Source organism: Chrysochloris asiatica, unplaced genomic scaffold, assembly GCF_000296735.1.
Source record: "Chrysochloris asiatica unplaced genomic scaffold, ChrAsi1.0 scaffold00007, whole genome shotgun sequence".
Taxonomy (NCBI): Eukaryota; Metazoa; Chordata; class Mammalia; order Afrosoricida; family Chrysochloridae; genus Chrysochloris; species Chrysochloris asiatica.
Genome location: NW_006408525.1, coordinates 23,277,805 through 23,297,450, shown reverse-complemented (window position 1 = coordinate 23,297,450; position 19,646 = coordinate 23,277,805). Strand labels below are relative to the sequence as shown.

The 19,646-nt window shown below is 53.2% G+C and overlaps 1 protein-coding gene across 1 annotated transcript; it reads left to right on the top strand.

Moving 5' to 3' along the window:
* The first annotated feature begins 512 nt into the window (after positions 1-512).
* Positions 513-15,125, top strand: TBKBP1 (TBK1 binding protein 1). The gene is made up of 9 exons (XM_006832524.1): positions 513-780; positions 1,126-1,248; positions 1,488-1,592; positions 3,562-3,745; positions 4,503-4,678; positions 4,897-4,958; positions 12,958-13,076; positions 13,301-14,001; positions 14,997-15,125. Exons 1-9 carry the CDS (start codon positions 556-558, stop codon positions 15,123-15,125), a joined length of 1,824 nt encoding a protein of 607 aa, XP_006832587.1. The 5' UTR covers positions 513-555.
* Positions 15,126-19,646: the final 4,521 nt, after the last annotated feature.

The following is a 19,646-nucleotide window of genomic DNA, read 5'->3' as shown; positions in this document are numbered from 1 at the left end:
GCGCTTCCTTTTTCTGAACTCTGGAATCCTACGGGAAGGAAGCAGGGTATTGGGCGGGGGCGTAGCAGAGGAAGTGCTGACTGTGGGGGGCTGACCCTCCGAGCTGCACTAGGGAGGAGCTGGGGCTGCCAGAGGCCTGGGATGAGGTGCTGGGCCGAAAGGTATTTGGGGGAAGTACGGCCTGAGGCTGAGAAAAGGCAGTAAGGGGTAAGCCAAGGGCAGGCTGAGGTCCCGATCCCTTTGCTGGTATAACCTCCCGGTTTCTTCTACTGGCTTCTTCCCGAGCCCCTTTCTTCTGCAGGCCTGGCCAACATCCCCTCCTGCTCCAAATCTTTACATAGCCCCAGCCACTTTCCCCAAAGGCAGCAGGGAAGATGGGGCTAAATAGGCTGGGAAGGGCCTGTGAGAGTTCCCCCACGGAACCTTGGGCCCTGAGCTTCCAGGCTGTCTCTCAGCAGGCTGCAGGATCCTTTGGATCTGGATGACAGGACTCTTTCCACCATTACTCCTGCTCTCCCAGGAGGCCCAGTGTGGGCCGTGGTCCAGGTCCTTGCCATGGAGTCCATGTTTGAGGACGACATCAGCATCCTGACCCAGGAGGCCTTAGGACCCAGTGAGGTGTGGCTGGATGGCCCTGGAGACCCCTCATTAGGGGGAGACATGTGCTCTGCCTCCCACTTTGCCCTCATCACGGCCTACGGAGACATCAAGGAGCGACTGGGAGGCCTGGAGAGGGAGAATGCCACACTCCGACGCCGCCTCAAAGTCTATGAGATCAAGGTCAGGACCTGAAGATGGGAGGGGGGGTGTTTGGCTGTGAATCTGGTGGGTGAGGTGACAGGAATCCAGGGTACAGACCCTTGGGTCTCCTATGAGAACTATGACTGCTTTGAATGGGAATTCTGGTGAGCCCCGAGTCCATCACCAGGGAATTGCTTTGGAAGGGCTGGACCTTCTATCCAAAAGAGACCTGGTTGATGGGAAATGCCTTCAGCCCATGGGAATTGGCTTGCACAGGGTCCCACTGAGGAGGGGAGGGAGCAGAAGGTTGTGGTGGCACCGAGGTCTGGGCAGGAGCAGGGAACCAGTGCTCCTGAAGCTATTGCTCTGCCCCTCTGCCTGTAGTACCCGCTGATCAATGAGTTTGGAGAGGAGCATGGCTTCTCCCTGTATGAAATCAAGGATGGCTCCCTGCTAGAGGTGGAGAAGGTCAGTCTGCAGCAGCGGTTCAACCAGTTCCAGCATGAGGTGAGCCCTTCTTGGGAGAACCCTCCGAACCTCATCTCTCTTGCTCCAATCTGCTTTAGATACCCCTCTCCCCAACCTTTGACCTTCTGCCCCCTTGATTGGATGGCCATGGTCCTTGCTAGAAGCAACTGCAGCGACTCTTGACCATCCACCCTCCCTGGGGTGCTGGGAGTGGGGAGGCACAGTCAGGGATGGGCCTGGCTCTGATGTACACCCCATCCCTTCTGGGCCCTATCCAGTTGCAGAAGAACAAGGAGCAGGAAGAACAGCTCGGGGAAATGATTCAGGCTTACGAGAAACTCTGTGTGGAGAAGAGCGATCTGGAGACAGAGCTGGGGGAGATGGTGAGGCCCAGGGAGCGGGGTGCTTTGTTGTATGTGTGTGTGTTTGTGTCAGCATCTCTACTGGTAATCTTGTATAACTTCTTATGTGCTTGTGGCATGCACCTTGCATGTGTTCTTATATGTCGGTGAGTACTCATTTGGTCTTGTGAGTAAGACTGTGTGTCATCCATGCTGTGAGTGTGTGGAACACCATGACTCTGTATGTTTGGGTCTTACGCTGGGTTACTCTGTGCCTGTGCCGGTAGGATTATGTCTGTGAGGCTGTCTGGGTGAAGATAGAGGTAACAGAGTGTCTGACAGCTGAGGTGAATCTTCACATGTGTAGGATGATGAGTTGAGGTGTGGCCTGATATGTGAGCAGGTGGGTAGGTGCTAGAATCAGGAGACATTATGATCCCTGCTGACTCCTAGCAGTGACCTTGGTCAGGTCACTTAGCCTGACTTCATTCCCTCCTCTGAAGACTGGGGGGAAGATACCAACATCTTGATCTGTGGGGCCTAGGATCCCTGGTAGTGTAGTGAATTACTAGCTGGGCTGCTAACCGCAATATCAGCATTTTGAATCCACCAGCCACTCCACTGGAGAAAGATGAGGCTTTTCTGCTCCTGTAAAAATGTAAAGCCTACGAAACCCTATACAGAGTCGCTGTTAAGTCAGAACGGATTCTAGTCACCAGCATGAGGCAGCAGAACTGTTGTTAGTAGATGAGACATTCGTGTGAAAATTCTTTGCCTTAATGATAATAATTAGTTGCCATCAAGTTGATGCCAACTCATGGGGACCTCATGTGTGTCAGAGTAGAACTGTGTCCCACAGGGATTTCAAGGGCTGATTTTTTAGAACTTACTCATCAAGCACTCTGATAGATTTGAACCCTCTAACCTTTTGGTTACCAGCTGAGCGTGCTAATTGTTGTTAAGTGCCGTTGGGTCGGGTCGGTTCCGACTCATAGCAACCCTGTGTAGGGTTTCCAAGGAACATCTGGTCAGTTTGAACTGCGACCTTGCAGTTCCAACCGACCTTGAGGTCCAGTGCTTTATCCCACAGCACCATGCTAGGACTCCATGTTAATAGCATGCTAATGTAGTTAACATAGTGAATTGGGATCATGTCTTCTGATTCTAGCAACTGTCCATCTGCTCACACATGCCAAGATCCATCTCAGCAGTCACAGGGAGTTAACATAGTTAATACTTATGTGGCACATACTGTGTGCCAGGGAAGGAGCTCTGGTAGCGTAGTGATTACAAGTCGGGCTGCTAACCTTAAGGTCAGCAGTTCGAAACTACCAGCCGTTCCGCGAGAGAAAGAGGAGGCTTTCTGCTCTCATAAAGATTAAGTCTCAGAAACCCTATATGGGGTCGCTATGAGTCGGAACTAACTCCACAGCACACCAGCACCATGTGCCAGGGGAGTCCTGGTGTGGTATTGTAGAATAAGCACTGGATTGCTAACTCACCAGCCACTCCTCAGAAGCCCTGTACAGGGTGGTTATGAGTCGGAACCGACTCGATGACTCTTCACAGCATGTGCCAGGTCCCTTTCTTCTCTCTCTATGTATATCGACTCATCTTCTCTCACGGCCCTGTTAGGTAGGTGTGGTAATATTGTTGTCCTCATTTTATCGATGAGATCGGTGAACAGTTAAGTCATATCTAAGTTATTAAGCTCCTGACCTTTCCTCACTGAGGGGGTGGGGTGTCCTTGTGTATGAATGACAAGGATAAGACAGTACCCTAGACCTCACCAGCTGCAACAACCAACCAGAAACCTTTTCTGTGTTGCAGTTGCTGGGAGGAGAGATCTTGCACAAATGGCTACTTGGACAGGGCTTGGGATGTGTGACCTAAAGGTCTTTGCTCTAGTTTTGGTGGTGATGACCATCTAGACATAGAGCAGTTCTGGGCTTCAGGGGCTCAAAGGGGTGGCCTGGACTTAGGCAGAACATTAACCTTTGTCTTCCTTCAGCGGGCCCTGGTGGAGACCCACCTGCGGCAGATCTGTGGTTTGGAACAGCAATTGCGGCAACAACAGGGTCTCCGGGACACAGCCTTCCCCAGCCTGAGCCCTCCGCCACAGGCCCCTGTCCTGCCTTGCGCTGACCTGGACCTGCACTACCTGGCACTGAGAGGGGGATCTGGCCTGAGTCACGGTGAGATCTTCCAAAATCTCCAAACCTAACCCCCCATTCCAGCATCACTGGACATCTCCGGCTTCTCTTATTGATACACCATGTTGTTATTAAGTGCCGTTGAGTCGGTTCCAACCCATAGCAACCCTGAACAGGGTTTCCAAGGCTATAAATCTTTACGGGAGCAGAACGCCTCATCTTTCTCCTGCGGAGCGGCTGGTAGTTTCGAACTGCTGACCTTGCGGTTCGCAGCCCGATATGCTACCAGAGCTCCTTATTGATACACCATACTGCATTCTAATATTTTTAGTTTCTCCCTTAATCACCATACTCCACACTTCCCTTTCCTTTCTCACTATTAACCCCAGTTTCTCCCACTGATGGCTGGCTGCATTATCAATCCCTGGCTACCCCAATGTGATTCCTATGATCACCAGCAGAGGGCGTCAGCACCCAGATCCTTGCCTGTAATAGGTTATATGAGTCTGAGGGGCCTCTGAGGATGCTGTAGACTTGAGTCTGGTCAGGGGAAGCCTTCGAGAGGTTGTCTTTTTATGTTTTCATTTGCAATATTAGAAAAAGCAGCTCAGTCACTCCTTCCTCACAGCCCTCTGGAAATGGAATCTTTCCTTCTTGGGAATCTAACTTACTGCCTATCTCTCTTGGATCCCTCAAGTTGCAATCCTCAGTGGTTTCATTTTGTGTTGATCTGGGAGTCAGTGGGGGTGCCTAGTAGCTGGACAACTGGATCCAGCCTCACATTATCCCCCTCTGGCAGCAGGTTGGCCTGGTCCCTCGCCAAGTGTGAGTGAGCTAGAGCGACGGCGTCTGGAAGAGGCTCTGGAAGCTGCCCAAGGAGAGGCTCGGGGGGCTCAGCTACGGGAGGAGCAGCTCCAGGCAGAATGTGAGAGGCTCCAGGGGGAGCTGAAGCAGCTACAGGAGACCCGGGCCCAGGTAACTGTCAGGGTAGCTGCAGACCCGGCCCCCCAGATGATGGAGGTCTGAGGGCTGTTGGGAACAGCCTTCAGAGGTCATTTAATGCACCCCTCTGATTCTGGGCCACATTGTGCCTTCCTCCCTGAATTCAGATTGACTCTGGCAAGGGCATGGCAGAACAAGCATGTCCAGGCCAGGATGAGGTTGGAGTCTGACTTCTAAATCTTACCCTTTAGGATTTGGCCTCCAACCAGTCGGAGCGGGACATGGCGTGGGTGAAAAGAGTTGGGGATGATCAGTAAGTGTTACTAAGTCTTCTCCCTCTTAATCTCTACACGCCTGGGGGGCAGCACATCCCAGTTCCCCTCTGGTTTGCTTTCGTCTCTTCCCTGCCCTCTGGTGCATGCTGTTTGAGTTGCTTCTGTGATTGTACATCCTCCATAGGAAGGAGGTGAGTTTCTGGGAGGTTCCCTTTTCTTTCCTCAGGGACCCAAGCCTGTCTCTTTAGAGGTGGTAAGGGTTAGGAGAGATTAACTTCATTACTTCGCTGCTATGTTCTAGTGAGCTTTGGGGCCTCTCTGAGGCCCAACTTTTTGTATCAGTAGCCAGGCCCAGCCATTTGGGTAAGCTCTTACCTCCCTGGTGAGGACGGAGGAGGTGGTAGATTTTAAAAGCTGCTTTGCCATCTTAGGAGAGAGAAACAGACTCAGAGAAGGAAGCCCCACACCCAGTGGGGTAGGGAATGAGAACATACTCTACCAAGTAGCCCTGGCAGAGAGGGGCAGCAGGAAGTAGGAAGGGGGCCATGTCAGTGGAGTGTCTAGTGCTGAAGGCCTGTGAGGGAGTGTTGGGCAGCAAGGGGTGGGGGTGAGCGGCTTTGCAGCAGTGGCGTCTCATGCCTGTCACATCTGCACCTAAACTCATCCTCTCCTACTTTCTGAGAAATAAAGCTCAAACCTCCTTCCGCCTAAGTCCTCCCACCAAGATGAAGCATGTGGCACAGACTCCCTGCTTTCATAGGAGGCGACTGAGGCCCAGAGAGGGATGGGACTAACCTTCCATCACAGATATCTAGCCATGACCCCAGCAGGCTTCATCTTAATCTTCCAGCTTCTGGCCAACTGGGGAGACCCTTCGCCTCCCTCTCCACTCTGGCTGTCACCCAGCTGGGGGGTGAAAACCCATTTTGTGGGACTGGGTGGGATCCCTCAGGTAGGCTGCTAGAAGAAGGAGAGGGTATGGGGAACCTCTGCAGAAGGAGTTCACCCTAGTTTGTGACTGGGGCTCTGAACCTACCCTAGCCTATGTGCCTAGACCAGGAACATACAACGCACTTTCTAGAACCCTAGCTCCCCCAGAAGTCACACTGTAGGGCTTTTTATGGGTCATTGAATCCAACCCCTTCTTATAAGTCTAGCATCAAAGCCATCCCCCCACCTCCCACCCCCGAGTTGGTTGAATCCCAGGGAAGACAGTTTAAGCAGGGCTGGATTCTGAACACCAGGGGTAGATCCCTGGGGCCCTTCCTGGCATACTGGTGGCTTCACTCCAGACCCCAGGTTTCCCTCATGGGCTGGTGCTGCTGTAAGATGTGAGAGGAAGGGGGTGTGAATCGAAGTGGACGGTCAGGGAGAAGGTGGCCAATCCCAGTGTGAATGAATGCTTTAAGAGGTATGCCATCGAGCTGCTTAGTGTTGTCATAACTGCCCTTTTCCCTGCCCATCCCATGGCACCTATTTCCCCCAGTCCCCTTGGCCAGAGGGAGCTGGGCTCTGCTTGGGGACTGGCCTTAGCCAATCTTCGCATGGTCCAGACTGTCTCAGGGCCTCCTGGGTCTTATACTCCATCGGCTGGGCCCTGCCTGGCCAGCCCATGCTCTCTTTCTGGCTAAGCATCTCTGCAAAGTTCCAACTTGGCAAGAGTTAACTTGCAGAGGAAACCCTCACTCCCCCGGTAGTTTTATTTTCTTATAAACTAGGCTTTTTTTAGTAATAAGTGGCATCCCAAGTGCTCCCTCCGCGGTCCTCCCACCAGAGGCCTCAGTCACCTTCTCTGCTCCTTTCCCCCAGCAGCCCTTCCTCTTCCTCCCACTTCAGCCTGACCCTCCAGGCTAGTGGGTAGCTGACACTAGGAATGCAATACCCAGGACTGGGCTTGGGGGCTTGGATATTAATCGGGATGAAGAGGACTCAGGGGATATGAAGGCTGAAGATGGGGACCCCAGGATCTCTGAGTTCCAGAATCTTCTGCATCTGGAAAGTTGCTCATCCGGGCTCGGGGGTGGGATGAGGGGCACTGAGGGACCTCACTTCCTCCTGTGCAGCCAGCTTTACTGTAGGACTTCGGCTTGGTACTGTACTTTGCCTGGACTTGGATCCTGCTGTTATTAACTCTCTTCTGTGGGTTCTGTCCAGGCCTAGAAGGCAGCCTCAACCCCAAGGTTTCCCTGTCCCCACTATCCCAGCCCCTGGGTATGAGCTCTGGTCAGCCAAGTCCCTCTGAAAATACCTCCAGGTCTAAGCTCGGGGTAAGATTCCCCAGCATCTGGTGGCCAGTGCCCAAGGGTCATATTGCCCCAGAGGACAAGCTGCTATGGCTACTCAAGTGCCAAGGGCAGTGGTGAGGGAGGTGGGGACCACCCTTCTCCTTAGAATGAACAGGGAGGTAAGAAGTGCCAAGAGTGTCCTGACCATGGTGGGAGGCACAGAACCCGTGCCCCTTCCACTCTGAACTCAGCTCAAAGGCTCAGTGGTCCTGAGGGTGTGGCCAGTCTTGAGGGTGGAGGAGACATTGTGGAGAGGGTGCTCTTTGAGGTGGTGGGAGCTCTGTGAGGGGAATGAGGGTTCAGTGGGGGAAGGGGTTCACCCTGCAGGGGGCCCAGTGACGAGGGGAAAACTCTTAAGTCTTTCTTTTTTTTCCAACATAGGGGGTTCAGCACTGCAGCTTGGGCCCTTTTCCGCCCACCCCCCTCTCTCCGCCCACAAGCCTCTGCGTGGGCTGCGGTTAGTGGGGGGGTGGGGAAGTGTGAACTCCGAGTAACGATGGAAACTCTGCACGGAGGTCAAGGGCAGTGTGGGGTGGGTCAGGACGGAAGTCGGAGACCCCCGTGTGCCCTGAACTTAGCCTCGTGCCCCAGAACCAGCGGGCCCAGGGCCTCCCCCTTCACGCTTGCTTCTCACCCTCCCTACTTCCTTTATTTCAAACCTTCTTCAGCCAGGGCACCCTGTGCTCACAGGAATGAATCTCTGAGCCCTTGTAGCCCTGAGGGTGCTCCCAGGAGGTGGGAAGGCATCTTGAAGCTGGACCTCTATTTGTTTCCACTAATTTTGGTCTGAGGGAATGGTGTGCATTTGAACCCTAGCCTTTGCCCCTTTCCCAGCCATACTTTTCTCTGTGTTCTCTCCCTGCGCATCCTCCCCTCATTCTTAAACCAAATTCATTGAGCTGGTGGTGCACAATCGTTCCAAAACCTCCTCTCTCTCTCTGTCTGTCTCCTAGACACTCCACTTGCTTCTCTGTCCTTGCCAGACACTGTGCGAGGCCATTTCCAAACAAAAGCTCAGTCAGTTCTCACAAAAAAACGGGATATAGGTATTGTCCTCCTTACAGATGAGCAAACAGAAATACAGGAAAGTTAAGTCGTCTAAGTGCCAAACAAGTCCTGAACGACTGGGACGAGTACCTGTCTCTCTGTCGCATTTTTCTGGTTCATGTTCTTCTCTAGGCTCTCCCAAACCAAAACAGTTGTTCTCGAGTTGGTTTTGACTCCTGGTGGTCCCATGTGTTGCAGAGTAGGACTGTGCCCCTGAGGGTTTTCAAGGCTATGACCTTTCTGACTCACATAGGTCCTTCTGGATGGAGACAACCTTTCAGGTACCTCTGACGTTGTTGTAGTTCCGGTTCCCCTCTAGGTAGGAGGCCCCATATAGGGGCGACCATATGATTTATGGCCAAACTGGGGCCTTTTTGAAAGTGAAATAATTTGCTGAGGCAGCTAATATGAAGCAGGATGGTCCAAGGTAAATTGGGATGGATGGTCACCCTCCTGAACAAGGACTCTGGTTTCCAGCCTTTCTGTGAACTACTCAGTTCAGCTACATCTGGGGAGACTTTCTAGACAGAGTGAACATCTGGCTATGCTGTGAGCATGGCAGGGTGCCATGAAGAGCCAGGCTCTAGGGACTGCAAGTCATAGCTGGTCGAAGAGGGTAAAGGGGCGCAAGGCGCCTGAAAGGAAGTGGTGGGTTGTTGCAATGTGACTTCCTCCTTCCCGTGGGCCCGCAACCTCAAGTCCGCTCCACGGCCGGGTGCCTATAGTCCCCTCCCTGAGGGTCGGGTGGGAAGACCGACAGTGGGTGTGCTTGTGGGTGGTGGAAAGTTTGGTCCTTAGATTCCCTGAAAGGGTGGCTGGGGGGTAGCTCCTGGCAAGGAGGAAAGGGTTGGGAATGCTAGATTTCTATCTGAATCAGGATGACCAACTCTAATCCTGATCCCAGTCTGATCCCCGATTGACAGATCCCATCCCAGATTCTGACTGTATCCCTAATCTAACTTTGTCCACAAGCCTGACTTCAAATGAACCATCAACTCCAGCTTTAAGCTTGACCTCAAACCCATGCCTAGTTTTGATCATGACCCAACACTAGCCTAAATCGAAGCCCCATCGCATCATTTTGTGGCCCCAGTGCAGCATGAGGCACCCAGGGAGCTTTCCAAGGGAAAACATGGCATACAAACCAGCATTGGGGGGGCAGAAAGAAACCTTCTACAGAGGAGGACACTTAGATCTCTAACCTTTCTGATCTCAGTTGCTTCATCAATAACAGGGAAGGTTCTAGTGTCCTTGCTTCAAAATAGGCGCCAGATGAGATCTTGAGATATCAGAATGATTCGTGGAACGAATGAATGAAAAGCTAAGTTGAAGAAGGGTGAAGAGATCTGCAGCCCAGGGTGCTCTCCTTTCTGCCCGTTCTTCCATTTGCACTCTGGCTCTTCTGAAGGTGCCAGCTCAGCAGCCTGAGGTGTCAAGAGCATGTGTTTGTATCCCTGCTCTGCCACCACCACTCCGTGACCTTGAGCCAGCCTCCTAGCCTCCTTGATCTCCCACTTGCACGTATGTCTAGCACCTTCCTATCCTCTCCTAAGACAGGGTTCCCAGGCCACTTCTGAGGTTCCCAGTCTCCTTCTCCTGACCATTTTTCTCTTCTGCTGTTTCTCCATCACTCCCCTCTTCCATTCCAGGTGATTTTGGAAGGCAGTATGTGTAATGATTGGGAGCCTAGTCTTTGGAGTCTGAGAGGCCAAAGTTCCTCTCCTAGCAGCTCAGCTAGTACTAGGCTTTATGAATTTGGTTGAGTTACTTTAACCTCAGTAAGCCTGAGTTTTCTCATCTGTAAAGTGGAGCTAATAAAAGTATCAGTGTCATAGGGTTGCTGTGAAGATTAAGTACAATTCAAGCACTCAGAGATTAGCTGTGGGTCTTTTCCCCTTGGGTTCATCTCAGGTTCTGAACTCAGAACTGTTCCCCACAGTTGAAAAAAGAAGCACCTTGTACAGCTCTCTGCCATTCTCTTGGCCCATCCTGGCGTGGCGTTTTAGGATAAAACACTGAACCACAAGGTTGGTTTGCACCACAAGGTTGGTGGTTCAAATTCACCAGTTGCTTATTGGAAACCCTATACAGGGTCGCTGTGAGTCGAAACTGACTCTACGGGCACTTAACAACAATAACATCCTTCCCAAACAGTGTTGATGGTGGAAAATAGCGCTCAGGTGTGGGCCAGGAAGCCAGGAAATGGAGTGTATGTTTTGGTGCATGTGTGCAATTCTTGGTTGTGTTGTGTAGTTGAGATTTTTTTTTTCCACTGAATTGGCAATGTTTTTTAATGTGAGTCATTAAAGTTGTTAACATAATCAACAGCCCAGGCCAGGCACCTTGAAGTGGGGACAGATGGCCTAAGGGGGAGGTCCCAAAGGCATCAGGAGGAGGTCATGTCCCATCACCTTGCCCAGGATCTGGGAGGTCTTTGTGAGGGTTGCCTGGGCTGTGGGGGGGCTGTACCTGCCTGCCTACCCCAGGAGAGGGGGTTGGGCATTCCGGGACAGGATGCAATGGGGCCAGGATAGGCCTCTTCCTTTAGTTTGCTGCTGCCATGTCTGCATTACTGTGAGGAAGGTGCTGGAAGCTGGGCCGTGGAAATGGGAGTAGCTCATGACAAGGAAGGCAGGCAAGCAGGGGAGATACAGGGGCCTGAGAACTGAGTGTGACACGGGAGTGCTCTGTCTCCGAGGTGGGGTGTGAAGGCTATGACCTGTATCTGTCACCTGAGGTACAGTAATGAAGGTAGATGGGGAGTGAAACTGTGGCTGCCTGGACAAAAGATACAGTCTGATGGAGGAGACATTCCTGCCCCCAGGTTGCCCTCCATCTGAAGGGGGAAATAGGGGTATTCTGTTGAGGAGTCCCCAGGTGAACATAGGACACACCTTCAAGTCTGATGGGGGAAATGGTATTTCTTTCGGTGGGCCATGAGATGGCCCATTTAATGAATGTAAGGGCTGAGAGGTGGAGATTGAGGGACAAGGAAGGAACCTTGGCATGGAGGCCAAGAAGGATCCTTCCTCTCACCTTTGTCTGTCAGCCTTTAGATGGGTACTGAGGGCTACCTCTTTGAGAAGTGGACTTGTCCCCCAGAGTCCTGGTCTATTTGCAATAATTTTTCTTTGATCCAAATGAATAATCTGTGAGAAGCAGCTGTCTCTCCCCACACCAAGCCCTGCTCCAGGGTTAGTAAGAGAGACCCAGCCATTGAGCAAAGAACTGGGAGTTCAGTCATGTTTACCTAGTGCTCCGATGCTCTAACCTTATGACTTCCCCTCCTCTTCTCCGGGTCAGACACACACACACACACACACACACACACACACACACACTCACTCTCAGGCCTTAAACTCATACTAACCTCGCACTCCTCCACGTCCACCCACATCATCTCTTACATGTCCATGACATGGAAATGGGGACAGAACTCCAGCCCTACTCCCTGACCTCACTGCCTGCTCAGGACCTTACAACTCTTTGACAAGAGGGTGTCCTTGAGGAGGAGATCCATCTGGGGGTGGCTGAACCTTTGCCTGCCACTTTCCTGTAACCCCAGGTCCCACAAAGTTCTGCAGTCCCTTCTGAAGTTGGTGAGGTGGAGAGATCCAAGGAAGCCAAAATCCTTGCCTTCCGGGACATGCCAGGCTCTGTGAAAGCCCAGGACAAAGATGAAGTAGGGCCCAAGAGCCTGTGTGAGGCCAGGGTGGAAGGAAGGGGAGGGGCAGGGCTGAGAAAGGAAGAGAAAAGGAAGTGCTCAGGAAGAAAAAAAAAAGAAGCTCAATTCATTATCTGCTTCCTGAACGTCCAGTGGTTATCGGGCACTGACCATGTGCTGGGAATACAAATACAATGGAGTTCTAGTAAAGTTCTAACACACAGCAGCTCTGTCTGAGTGGCATTCCCTGAAAGTGTGCAGTGCGGACAATAGCTGCTGACAGACATCTCAGTGTAAGGCATGCCCTAAAGTTATACAGCAAGGAGCTCCTGAGTGATATAAGGCTGAAAGAGCTCAGAAGTAACTCTGAGGTGGAGGCAAGAGCTGTGGACGTGGAATCAGGCCGACTTTGGTTCATGTTTATCCATTAGTGCCTCTGCCCACCCAGGAAGTTATGTCTTCCTTTATATAATGAGTCTCCTCATAAGCTGAGCAACAGTGGCTCCCAACCTCTTCAAAGTGAGGACTCTTCATGGACCTCCTCCCATCACACTGATGATGCTTATACTTTTAGTAGGTGCTGTTTGAGAAAATTCGCACTGATAAAAGTTACTATAAATTTAGTAAAGCTTGCTGATGAACTTGAGTTGGTTTTGTTGTTTTTTTTTTTTTTTTAAAAAAAAGCAAACTTCTCCACAGATTAGGAAAACAGTTACAAATACCTCTGTTGAGATAGATTCAATGCACAGGCAATGTTTGGTGAACTCATGGATTCAGGGACCCCTTGGAATCCCTGACCCATGGGCTGGAACAACTGTCCTAGCCTAATGGAAGGCTCTGTGGAGGAGAGGGAAACTCCATTGAAGAGATGATGTTTGAGTCAGGATTTCAAAGTCAAAATTTCGGCCAGGAGGGGTGGTGTGGGCCACATGAGAGGCAGCACCCACTACCCTTTTCTTCTTTTCCACTCCCTGCCCTCTGACCTCAGGGTCAGACAGGCTGGGCCAAGCCCTAAATTTGAGGCACTGGGATGTCTCTCAGGGTGAATTTGGCACTGGCTTACACGGAGTTGACGGAGGAGCTGGGCCGGCTTCGCGAGTTGAGTTCTTTGCAGGGAAGGATCTTGAGGACACTGCTGCAGGAGCAGGCCCGGAGTGCGGGTGAGCTGGAGCATAGCTGGGAGAGCTTCCTTGCAAGCTGGACTGGGATTGAGGGGGTGGGGGTGGGGGATAGGGTAGCTATGGCAACCTTCCAGCACCCAGGGTTCTTTTTGACTTCCTTTCCTGCTGCTTGGTCCTTTATCACTCACATTGGAAGGGGAGTGGGGTGGGGAGCATCTCTCTGCACCTTTGCCCACCCCAGTCCATCCTGTTTTTTCTTCTAGGCCAGAGGCACTCACCGCTGTCACAACGCCACTCCCCGGCCCCTCAGTGTCCCACCCCATCCCCACCTGCCCGAGCGGCACCCCCTTGCCAATCCCCAGTCCCCCAGCGCCGCTCCCCGGTGCCCCTGTGCCCCTCGCCCCAGCAGCGCAGGTCGCCTGCCTCGCCCTCCTGCCCATCACCCGTCCCGCAGCGCCGCTCCCCGGTGCCGCCAGCCTGTCAGACTCCCAGCCCACAGCGCCGCTCCCCAGTACCCTCTGCCTGCCCAGCCCCGCAGCCGCGGCCCCCGCCACCCGGGGAGAGGACGCTGGCCGAACGAGGCTACTCCAAGCCGCCCAGCCACCATGTGAAGGCAGGTTTCCAGGGCCGGCGCAGCTACTCGGAGATGGCGGAGGGCGCGGGCTACACGGGCGCCTCCCCACCTTGGCTGCAGGCTGAGGCTGCCACGCTTCCCAAGCCCCGGGCCTATGGCGAGCTCTATGGCCCTGGTCGGCCCCTCAGCCCACGGCGCGCCTTCGAGGGCATCCGACTGCGCTTTGAGAAGCAGCCGTCGGAGGAGGAGGAGTGGGCTATGCCCGCCAGCCCGCCCAGCCCGGAGGCGGGCACGATCCGCTGCGCCTCTTTCTGTGCGGGCTTCCCTATCCCCGAGTCACCGGCCGCCTACGCCCACGCGGAGCACGCGCAGTCCTGGCCATCCATCAACGTGAGTAGGGTACCCAGAGCCCTTGAGCTAGAGAGCAGGGAGGCTGGTCCCCTATTTGTGCCTTGACTTGCTGGGCCTAGCAGAGGTTGCTTCATCTCTCCTCTGATCTCGTTAGCCTGAGTTGAATTTCCTGTTAATAATTTTGTCCAGGCCGTGGTTGAGTGACAGCTGTACAGTTCACACTTAATAGCTGTGGGACCCTTGACCAGTGACTTATCCAATCTGATTCTCAGTGTTCTCATCTGCAAAAGGAGAATCACAATAATATCTCATATTGTTGTTGTCCGGTACCTTTCAGTCAGTTCTGACCCAGCTACCCTTGAACCGCTGACCTTTTGGTTAGCAGTCAAGTGCTTCCCTTGCGATGCCACACCAGGGGATTCTTAAGCAGGAGGCAGTGAGCCTAAAAACCTCTCATAGTGCCTGGCTCTTAGTAGAGCTGGCTATGGATGTTGATGGTGGTGGCGATAATGAAGAAACTGCCTGTATGTCTGGTTCCCTCCATCAACCTCAGAGCATCTGCTGTCTTCTCTTTGTTCTAGAGACATTCCTATCTCAGGACTCCATCATTTCATGGAAATAATGAGTTCAATAAATGTCGGAGCCACCCTATTGCTACCTGGAAGAGCCAAAATATATTCCAAAGCTAGACAGAACATTATTTTGGGGTTGTGCATTGTTTGGGATTATCCATGGCTTTGTGTTATCTGGAAGCTGTGTTTTAGTCACTTGGGAGGGCGCATATCTAGGTCCTGGCTTTCCTCATGACCACAGATGTCCTGATAGGGTGAGTAGTAACACTCTCGAAGACACCCACCTTGACCCTATGCTCCCATCAGGGGAGTTGAAGCTGGGCTGCTGAGAAAGGTTGTCCAGACTCCTTCTGCAAACAACAGCCCTTTTTCTTGCCCTGGGGCTCCAGAAAGGGAGGTTAGGATGTGGGGACTCTGGGTGGAGACAGGGGACAATAAATGACAATCTCTTTCTCCCCACAGCTGCTGATGGAGACAGTGGGCTCTGACATCCGCAGCTGCCCACTCTGCCAACTGGGTTTCCCTGTCGGCTACCCGGATGATGCCCTCATCAAACATATTGACTCTCACCTGGAGAACAGCAAGATTTAGGGCACCTCCTCCACCATGGGCTGTTCCTCCACTCTGTCATTACATCCACTCACTCACTCACTTTGAATGCTGCATGAATCCTGTGGGGTAGGGGGCTGCCCCTTGCAACCCCCAGATACCTCCACTAGCTACCGAGTCAACGTGCGTGCCGTCTTCCCTGGCCCCGGCACCACTCAGCTCTGGCTTTTCCTGGGAGGTCGGCAGAGGCTCCCCCAGCATCCGGGCTTCTGCTGAGGAGGAAGGGATCTGGGCTAGGACTAGGAGGGATGTACCCTTCTGGGCCTCTTCCTTTGCCTTCCTGTTCTCAAGCAGGGTTGGACCTAAGCAGGTGTCTGGTGTGTGGGCCTGAGGGAGGGCAAGGATGCCAGAGGCCCCCAGGAGCTCCCCAGAGCCTCCCCAGATGTCCATCTTTCTTAGGCTGTACCCTGTCCTGTGGGGGTCCCAAACCTGCCCTACACACTGAGGCCAGTTCCCCCTTCGTGTGGTCAGCTTGGCGTCATGACATGGGCCCTCTGGGAAGAAGGGGCATCTTGTTTCTTGCCATTTCTCACAGGACAGTCTGCTCTCCCCCTCTGCCCACCCCGGGGAGCAGGAGGGTGGGAGAGGAGAGAGAGGGCCTTGGAGAACAAGGGTAGAAGATCCAGCCTAAAGAGATTGCCATGGGGTCCCTGCACTATAACCCTCAGGCCAACTGTCCAGGCCCACACCCTCTTCCTGGAGCCCTGGGCACACACTGAGGCACAGGTTGGCAAGGCAGATACTCCCCTCACCCTTCCTAGAGCCCACGTGTGACTCAGCATCTGTTAGCAGGGTTGGGATCCTCAGCCCTGCCTCCCAGGCCAGAACCTGAGAATGGGCCCAGGGTGCTGTGGAGATCAACTTCTAAAGAGCTAACCCCTTTCCACACCCTACCGACCCTTATTCCCTCTGTGAAATCTACCTCAGAAGGACGGGTAAGCAGGAGGTCCCCAGGGCTGAGGTGGGGAGCTTCCTCTAGTGAGAGCCTACTACCCCACAAAGAATCCAACCCCCCTCCACTGGCAGCCCTTCCCAGGTCTCAGCCCTGGGTGTGGCAGTGGATGCGCCTATCCGTGCACGTACCGTTCTGATCCAACTCTTCCAGACCCCACCACTTCTCACAGTCCTCCTCTCCTCAGTGCAGGGGAGGGAAGGAATGTGTCAGGTGGTACAGGGGCCAAGGACTCCAGAGACACATGTCATTGTATCCTGAGCGCTCCCACCAGGGAGAAGAAGTGGGGAGGAGGACTGGAGAGGGGAGGCAGGGGCCCCTGTGCTCTCTGAGAAAAAGTTGCCAGTCCAAATAAAACTTAACCTGTTCCATCTGCGCTCGGTCTCTGCCCTTGGATAGCTGGGGTGGAGCTTAGAAGCTGTTTCAAGGAACCAATCATGAAAGGGTGGCATTGGTGAAGTAGGGGGTGTGTAGTCACCTACATGAAGATGTGGGCATGCCACACGTGGCATGTGACATGGAGTATATTTGGAACATGTATGGGCAACAGAGGATGTCTTCATGAAGGCCCCCAGCCCTGAGCAGGTGTTGGGATCTCCTGAATGCTCTTTCTCAGCAGATCTGGTAGGTGGAAGCCCTAAAGTTTTAAGGGTTCATGTCAGGAGCAGTTATACATGAAGTGATTTCTGCATGCCAGGACCCATGCGGAGGCCTCAAAGAGGTCTAACATCCGTTTTCCATGTCCCTTGTAACTCGACATGTAGGGGAATGGTTGGGCTCCTGGCTCAGCAGTTGTCTGTGAAGTCCCACAGCCTGAGAGGTCAGAGCCAGGTCATGACCCCATGACACCTGCCTGAACCAGGCTGTGCTCTTTGTCTTCAAGAAGAGTCTGAACTAATCAACTCTGGGTGCCTGTCATTTCTTTGTGGACTTTTTCTTTTGCCAAGGATTCACATAAAAACAGGGAAGAACTGATCACTGAAGACCCGAGGTTGAGCTCTAGACCCTATCCCCTCCCCAGTCATTGCCAAGGCTCAGACTTCTGTGGTGGGACTTCCCAGCCCCTGCTGCTCCTCGTTGACGGTTAACAACCACACCTGCTCTCTAGGAGCTCATCCAACCCCGAGTCACCCTTCAGTCAAGTCCCATGTGCCAGGAAAAGTGGAGATGGCCATCCCTACATGATATGGTGTCATAAGTCACTGGAAAGGTTTTGGAACCTCTGAGGCGTGGTACTCAGTGTCTCACCTCAGTCAACTCCCATGGAAGAAGGCAGCGTCAGGTTTCCTGGTCTTGGCCTGCTTAGCCCTCTGGAAGCACTTGCTAGAAGGACTTGAATGAGGTAGAGGTGATCCAGAGACAAAAGGCAAAGAAAAGTCCTGAGCATTGCGTTAAGGGGCAGTGACCTGGGAGTGGACCTGCACAGAGACAGGGTACCCAGGTAACTGCTCTGGTCCATGAGCATGTCTGAAAGTGGAAGGGAACCTAGATATCCCACAGCCTGTCCACTGTCCCTGTCACCAGGGTGAGGGGGAATGCTGGAACAGAGGGTGCAGACTCTGGCAGCTTGTCTCCTTGATTTCTGGGGACCTGAGAAAGGGTTCGGGTGCAGGATGGAAAGCTAGTGTGTCTCCAGCCCAGGAACCTCCCAGCCAGTGCTTGTCTCAAAAAGAGAGGACATAGTGGTGGGGAGCTGGAGGAGGCTGGGAGGACTGTGATCAGACATAGTACATGTGTTGCCCTTGCTCCTGGGAGAGTGAGTACTAGCAGTGGAGAGAGTGTGGGGGCAAAGGGTCTATGTCTCTACTCTCCGGGAAGGATGGGGACGGGAGGGACATCTTTCACAGAAGTGAGGTGAAGGCTGGAGAAGATGCACTTGGGGGTGGTCCCAGAGCCAGAAGATCTGGCTGGAGCGTAGAAGGGGGACTCACAACTTCACTGAAGTGAGGCCAGCCAGGTTTCTCTCCATGCCAACCTCCAACAGTCTTGCCAGCTCTGGTCTGTCTGCCCTTAGTCTCTCCTTCAATCACTAGCTTAGCTGCTCCTGGGTTCTCATCCATCCGAGAGGACACCTTAGCCCTGCCCCTCTCCCCCTGGGTTTCCCTAGCCTGAGCTACCAGGCCATGGAAACAGACCCCTTCCCCTTTCCTGGGTCCCTGTGCATACTGTCAGGCAATCAGCTGAGGAGAACAACAGCTCCTCCTTGTGTGTATACATGCCTGTGTTGAGGGGGGAGTGGGGGAGGGCGCCAATTGCTAACAGAGGGAAGGGTGTGTGGGTGAGTCAGCTGTGTTAATGAGAAACACCTCACCCAGCTGATTAGGGCTAATGAAGAGGAACAGAGTGGGGAGGGGGTTTCACTTGGTGACATCTTTACAGGGGAAAGAAGTAGATCAGCCCCCCCAGTCTCATTTCTTCCTCTGCAAGGACAAGAGCAGAACAAGTTTGGCTTCTTCAGGATGAATTGAGGTCAGACTCTAGAAGGGAATGGCAAGGACAAAGCGTTCCTAAGTGGGAAGGGGTAGGACAAGGTGCTGGGGGAAGAGGACAGAGAATGTGAGGAAGAAGGTGCCTGTGAAATCCTCAAGCACCCTGCCCCTAGCCTTGCCCTTCCTCCAGAAAAACTCTTGGTACTAAGGGCTGTAGGCTCTGGTCACCCAAGTGCCTTTTGAGAGCTAACATCTGCAGAGGGCCGTGAGGCATGCTGCTCAGAGGAAGACTCTAGCAGCCTGAGAGAAAGCTCTGGTTTGGGGCATTTACTGTCTATGCAGACAATCCAGGGCGGCCTGGCTGGACTGATGGGGAAAAGGGGTGACCTGGGTGCCATCTGGAGGTCTTCTTGCTGGGTCCCCTGTTCTTTGTGGCAGAGGTAGAAGCAGAAACCCCTCAGCACACAGCCCAACCCACCCTCCAAGCCATTTCAGCCAAGGACAGGGGTATCAGGAACGGTTCACAGATGCTTAAGTCTGCTGTGTGAGTGAGGCCATGCGGGGAGGGGGACAGGATGGGTGTAGGCCAGCACCTCCAACACCTCCTAATTTGCATTACCACTGACACCCTTCTTGACCAAGAAATGGAACCAGAAATAACAAGGGGGGTGGTTCCCTTGAGGGGGCCTATGAGGCTAATTTTTCCCTGTCTCCAACCCTCCCATGGTGTGGTACCAGGACTAGACAGAAAGTCATAGCTGGTCTGAGGCAGGGGCAATGCGCCCACTGCTGGGCTCATCCCTCTTGGCAGTGGGCAGACACCCCAGCCAGATTTCTCACTTCCCTGAGCCCCCAAAAACCTAGCCGTGTCCCTTTTCTTCTGAGTTCCCCTCCTCTGGGGACCCAGTCCCTGGAGCTCCTTCTAGAGGCTGTGAGGGCTCCAGCTCTGGCTAACTGGGAGTTGTCTCTGCCAATATAGTTCTCTAAATCGGTGTCCAGCACCTTCCATCAGATTGGGTATTTCCCAAGGGCACAGTCTGAACTGCCCCTGCCAGTCTAGGAGCATCTCGAAGGAGCATTCTGCCTGGGAAATAACCCAGACAATAGAAGAGAGTGTTTGGT

Coding starts and splice junctions, on each gene's coding strand:
- TBKBP1 (XM_006832524.1), top strand. CDS start 556: ATGGAGTCCATGTTTGAGGACGACATCAGCATCCTGACCCAGGAGGCC. Junction 781..1,125: donor TCAAAGTCTATGAGATCAAG/GTCAGGACCTGA, acceptor CTCTGCCTGTAG/TACCCGCTGATCAATGAGTT. Junction 4,679..4,896: donor TACAGGAGACCCGGGCCCAG/GTAACTGTCAGG, acceptor CTTACCCTTTAG/GATTTGGCCTCCAACCAGTC.